The following is a 6,000-nucleotide window of genomic DNA, read 5'->3' on the forward strand; positions in this document are numbered from 1 at the left end:
CCTAGTCCTGACTGTTGCTGATGCCTTGGTCCAGGCTGCTCCCTTCCTCAGGAGGCAACTGTTCTATTTGGGGTTTTTTCCTGCTTTGTTTTGTTTGTTTTATTATTTAAAGGGACGACACTCTTTCCTGTCCCCCAGATTCTAACAAACTAATAAAACACACAAATTCACGTCAGCACGTAGCATTACTGGGGCATCGCCTCTTACCAATTAATGACCACAAGTTTTATGCTTTGGGAATCTTCTGACTTCCTTCCAAAACAAGTTCCTTTATATTTTATGTAAAGAATAAAATCGGTGTTAGTAAGTATGGAAAACTAGAAGCTGGCAGAAAGAGGATGAGCAGTGGTAACTGTACCAGGCAGTAAAGTACTGCTTTATCCCTCAGGAAAGAGAAGATATCTACAAGAGCCTGCCATTCCTCACTTTTGCTCCTAGGTGTGATATGAATCTCTAGTCCTGCATCCCGACTTGGTAGTTATTTTCTACTGCATTGTGTTCCATCTAGTTTATTCCTGGTTTGAATCTTTCATGATGCGGCAGGAAGTTTTCCTTCTATGGCTAGAGTCACTTCACCTTTCTTGTCACGTGGTACTCTTCAGTTTCCAGGAGAAGTCATGTAATTTTGTTAGAATAAACAAATGTCTTAAATGCCTCTGTATCCAATATATGTCCTTCCTTTTGGAGTGGACCCATGTTTCTCCATCTGGGGCTCATATACTTGCCATGGAGGGAAGGGGGTAGGGGATGGTATGAAGTGTCATTTCAGAGTATACTTCAAACCACCAGGTAAATATGATATGTTTCTCTCCCATGTTACCCGAATATATGGGTAGAAAATATTATTTTCTATTAAAACAGACATGAATATACAATGGAGTAGAAATGAAAATTCAAAAGGACTTTTAAGATAGACTGATGGCTATGAACAAATTTGTTACTTTTAAATTGCAGCATCCCCCAGATGCCCAGAGTCTGTCTTTCAGGGGATGGTCTGGAGGGGAAAGTTTAGGAAGGATTTAAATAGGGTCTCTGTTGAGTGGAATGAACAGGTCTAGTCCAGCAAGTTTTTAATTTAAGCCACAAAGTTGATTTGTTTTGTTTTGTTTTCATCGACAGTGCCTAAGGGCACAATTCAAATAAATGTTGAGAAAATGATTAATTACTTCTCTCTTTTGTTCTCATACTCATTGTTGCCAAAATCCAACAGCACTTACTAAGCCTTCATACGTTCAGCTCTGATTGAGGTATGTTATTTTTGTGATAAGCAGAAACAGCATCATTTGTGAGCTGTCTGTAAAGAAATGGTTGAGGTAAGAAAAAACATCATTTAATCTCCAATTAGACTAGAAATTGTTTGTAGAGGAGATGAAGAAATCTTCAAGATGACCTTGAAGGAAAATAATATTCCAAACCTGTCACAGTGAGAACAGCGTACTGCGAGGGTACACAAAGTATGGACACTGAACAAGAAAATGGACGAGAATGTGGACACATTCAGCATAGAAAGAAGGGATAAAAACTAACGTTTATTAGGTACCTACCATCCCAGGTGTCTTCCTGTATGTTGTTTTGTTTAACCCTCAAAATACCTTAGGAAAGTATGTTCTTTCCATGCAAAAAAATGAGGCTCAGAAAGGGATGGTAGAGCTGGATTTTGGACTCAGCAATTTCAGAGTCTTTGGTGGCGGTGTCTACACACTCCGTGGAGCAGAGGTCTCTGGTGACTGTTGAACTGAAGTGTACAGTTCTGTAACCAGTTCTTCTAAGCTCCGCTGGCGTCCTGCTCTGATCCCATACAGCACTGGCTGTGCGGACCCTTCATTTGATGTTTACTGTTATCTATCCTTGTCTGATGATCATTCCCAAAGCAGCTTGTGAACTCTGGAAACTCAGGAACCATGGCTTTCATTACTTTGTCTTCCCTGTGGAGTCCTGAATTATTTTAGTAGATGCTTGGCAAATTTTAGTTGCATGATTGAAGTTTTACCCCCAAGATTCTAGATTCTGTGTGCATAGGCAAGGACTCTTCTATATTCACGACTTAAACCTTAGCCTTTAGACCACAAGTAATGTGAATTAAAGGTGTGCTCTCGCATTGCTCTCTTTCAGATATTTGTAACATTTTTTAAAATGATAGGATAAAACCCAGGCCAGGAACATGGTCTTAATATTAGTATTTCCAACTGGTTTGTGCTCATGAACGCCAGTCTCTCCTCTTACGGGAACTGAACTATCATCCAGCAAGTCAATGGTGAGATAAGGAGGCAAACTGTTAAAATTTTAAGTGATGTTCCCCATATCGGATTAGTGTATCACAACCTTGTCGTATAAGCATCATGTCAAAAGGCCACCTCCTTAGGGAAGCCTTCATGGACTGCCCCCTATGGATGGCTGTGCTGGAGAGAGTCCCTCATGGCATCTGTCTCTTGCTGTGGGGATGCATTTAACATGTATGAATTTAATTGATACACATTGATTTAATACTCAAAAGCACCATATTATACCATTATTGTCATCCAGAACGTGCAGATAAGGAAACTGTGAAACTCAGAGACCAAGTAAGTCTCTCAAGGTCAGTTACAACGAGTTCGCCACAGGGGCAGCACGTGTGCCCGGAGCTCTAACTCCTAAGTCCCCAAGCTGATCTCGCCTCTAACGGCCGAACCCTCCTGCCTACCCCCAGCTTCGTCTTCCTCATTGCCTCCTCAGGGTCCTACAGCAAAGAGAAGACACACTTAGCTGAGATTTTATGAGAATTTGATGATGGAATTCAATTGGACCCTTGAATCAGCTGTCGGTCCAATTACTGAATCAGTAAGGAGATGTGAGAGATGGCAACGGCAAGGCAGCCCTGCCACCCTCAGGCCTGAAGGAGCACGGAAAAGAAATGGGGTTTCTGGACCCTGGGAGAGGGAGGGAAGGGAGCAGAAAGGTCTGGAAACTCAGAAGCAGGAGGCTGGGTGGCAGAAGCGCAGGAGCAGACGGGACGGCCTCAGTAGGAAACGCCCAGGCCTCTCCTCCCTGACCTGCCACTGAGTCTTAACGAGAGAACCAGGCCAACAGTGAAACTAACATGATTTTTATCTCGAAAGCAAGAGTTTGCTCTCACGACTTTTTAACACTGAGGTTCTACCACTTTAATTACCTTTTTATTGCCCAATGCATTTGCATTTCCTCCCTGGATCCCAAGCTTCAGACTCGACCCGGACAGATTCCGAGTCACCAAACACACCTGACGATGAAAACTGGCTTAGTGCATGACCTTGCAAACGCCAGCCCCACCTGAGAAGCCTGATGAGATGTTTGATGTTTCTGTGTTAACCATCTTCCCTGGATTCCTCACCACAGAGACGAGAAAACATATAAACCAAACTCAATAGTCTCTTGCTTTGAGTGAAATAGCTCTGAGAGGGCAGAGCACACTGTATCTATTTTTTCTTCTCTCCCCACTGAGCTCATCCATTAGATAATCATTCTCACGTGTGAAGAACAATTACTGACTGATTAAGAAGGATGGGGAGACCCCTGGGAAGTTCACCTGAAGCCCTAGAACGCATCCTTTCTCCCTACGTTGTTAGCATTCTGCTAGTTTTCCAGTAATCATTTCTGGATTTTGCATTAAACAAATTTCTCATCGCAGGGGTGCATCTGAACTATAAAATCACAGAAATAAATTTCCTATAAGACTTAACTTTGAGGCCATTTTAGTAACCATGAAGGTTTATCGTTTGGGTTAACCATATCACGAATTGGGCTCAGTTACTCACAAACCCGCCAGGCGAAGCCAGGGCCTGAAACGCAATCATTGTGAAAGCTTCTTCCTGATAATTGATGGCGACGGGTTAGGATAAAGTGTAGTCTGCCTGCTCAAAAGGTTTTTATAAGTATGTCATTTGCTTCTGTACGCTGAAAAGTGAGTCTCAAAGAAAAGAAAGCGCTTACAGGCTCTCCAGCAAAAACAGCTTTTTTTTTTTTTTGGAAAAGCTTTTTGTGCTTTTGTTCCAAAGGTTGAAGTAGAGTACAAGTCTGAGATCCCTAGCTCTCTGGCATCCAGAATTTTTGAGAAGACACACTAAGGAAACTATTGAGCCCTGCATACATTTTTAACTCACCAAGGAACCAGGCACAGTTTCTCCATTTTTACCTACTCACCTCGCACTTTTCGGAGTCAGTTTCTTGGTACAGCTCTCCTTCCTTTTTCTCTCTCCAGGTCACGGGTTCGGGTCCTCAAAGATGTCACGCGCACAGACATTTCCCAGCTACGCCTCGGAGCAGACCGAAGAGACACAGCCGTCCTTGTCCCGGTCCAGCAGCTACGGCTTCAGCTACAGCTCCAGCCTCATCCAATGACACCCAGAGAGATGCTGAGACCAGAGAGACAGTCTGTCCGGACCTGCCTGGGGGCCATCACGCCCTCTGCCTCGCGGAGGACCAATTGCAGGGAACATTGAAATGGGTCGGGTCTATCCCCGCTCCCAGTGGAAGGTTAAAAACTGGAGTTCTGCTTCCTTGATTCTGTGGCTAAGTCCTTTATTTACTGAGTTTCTTGCGAGGGAGTCTATGTTTTACAAAAATAGAATCCAAATCTTCTGAACAGTCATTTAAACAAAATCCTTTGAGTCTGACGGTAGCAGAAGCCTGGGCAGGGTGAGAAGTCGCCCACGCTGGACTATACCTGGGTGAAGGCATTGCCCCTGTCCTCCTGGCTCAGTCCTCCCACCTGAGGAGAGGTCTGTCCTTAGACAGAAAGGTGACCCACCACAAGTTCTGTGGCTTGGAGGGTTTCGACAGGGACAAATCCAGTAAGCTCTACAAATGGCATCACAACTTTCCATATAAATAAGCCCAGTGACAAGGGAACACGCCCACGAAATTTAGAACACACTCTTAAGCAGGGCCTTGTAGCTCTATTCTGTGTGTGTGCTCTGTGTGTGTGTGTTGTGTGTGTGTCTGTAGACAAATATGGATATGGATATTGCTGCATCCATCTATATCTAACAAGTATATATCAATGTGTGCTGAGCGTGACAGCATATGCTCACTTAAATTGTTGAAAACTGTTATTTGGTGCATTAAAATTAAGGTTGTTATGTTGAATAGCTATTTTTAAAATAGTGCTGTAAAAAAAAAAAGGCTTCTTATTAGCAAAGTATTTATGTAGTCATGTCTGCTCCTGTGAGAAACATAGGTGACGATGGGAAAAGGGGGACCACTTTGGAAACGAAAGAACCAGTCTGGCTGTCCTGCACGTCACGTCACTGCACTGTCTTTCTGTTCAGTAATCCCTTGTTGGTGACGATGTTTCTCCCTTTGGCCCCCTCTGAGCTACGTGGGGAAGATTGGGTGTGATCCTCGATTGGCTTTCATTTAACCTCAAGGAAAAGAAGGACTCTAAATGACAATCTGTTTAAGAAAGAGATAAAAGTACACTTTAAATGAAATCAGACATTTTGCAGTCAGGAGACCAACAATAGGGACAGGACTGTAGGTATCATTTATGTGTCACAGATGCTGTTCCCAGAGAGCCATCAGGGGCTTGTAATTTACTGTGTAACCAGGATTGGCTGGGCTTTACTTTCCCTTTACTGGATATGGGTTGGCTGGGATTATAAGAGAAAATAGACCCCCCAAAAAAAGAAGTTTTTTTCATTCCTGAGACTAATGACAAACCTACTAGATTTAAAGGGACGTGGTGATTTCCACGTGAACTGGGGAAGTTTGGCTAATTTGGGTCAACATAGATATTTTTGCCCTTAGTTTTGGAGTTTACTCAAGTAAAAATAAAAATCATTCTGCCCGAATTATCTGATGCCACGTGCCTAAGATGGTCAGCTCATAAATACTCCGAAGGTGGATTTAAAGAACAGCGAGCCCAGGTCATGTAAGATGAAAACCTGATTTTTTTTTCAATATCGAAAATTTTTTAAGCTTTCAAAGTTAGTCTGTTGAAAGGGTACCTTTTTTGCTGATCTGTGATAAAGCTTTTTTTTCATCCAT

At 42.9% G+C, this 6,000-nt stretch overlaps 1 protein-coding gene across 1 annotated transcript in view; it reads left to right on the forward strand.

The window, feature by feature from the left end:
• The window catches only part of DOK6 (docking protein 6), a gene marked incomplete at its 5' end in the record, with an annotated part of 261,119 nt that extends 256,620 nt beyond the window's left edge, over nucleotides 1-4,499 (forward strand). Inside the window, 1 exon segment of the mRNA XM_089894264.1 lies at nucleotides 4,214-4,499. Within this exon segment, the coding sequence (XP_089750390.1) occupies nucleotides 4,214-4,353 (140 nt within the window).
• Between the last annotated feature and the right edge of the window lie 1,501 nt (nucleotides 4,500-6,000).

Source organism: Delphinapterus leucas, chromosome 14 (assembly GCF_059928025.1).
Source record: "Delphinapterus leucas isolate spDelLeu-1000000601 "Yukka" chromosome 14, BTC_Dleu_Yukka2, whole genome shotgun sequence".
Lineage (NCBI taxonomy): Eukaryota > Metazoa > Chordata > Mammalia > Artiodactyla > Monodontidae > Delphinapterus > Delphinapterus leucas.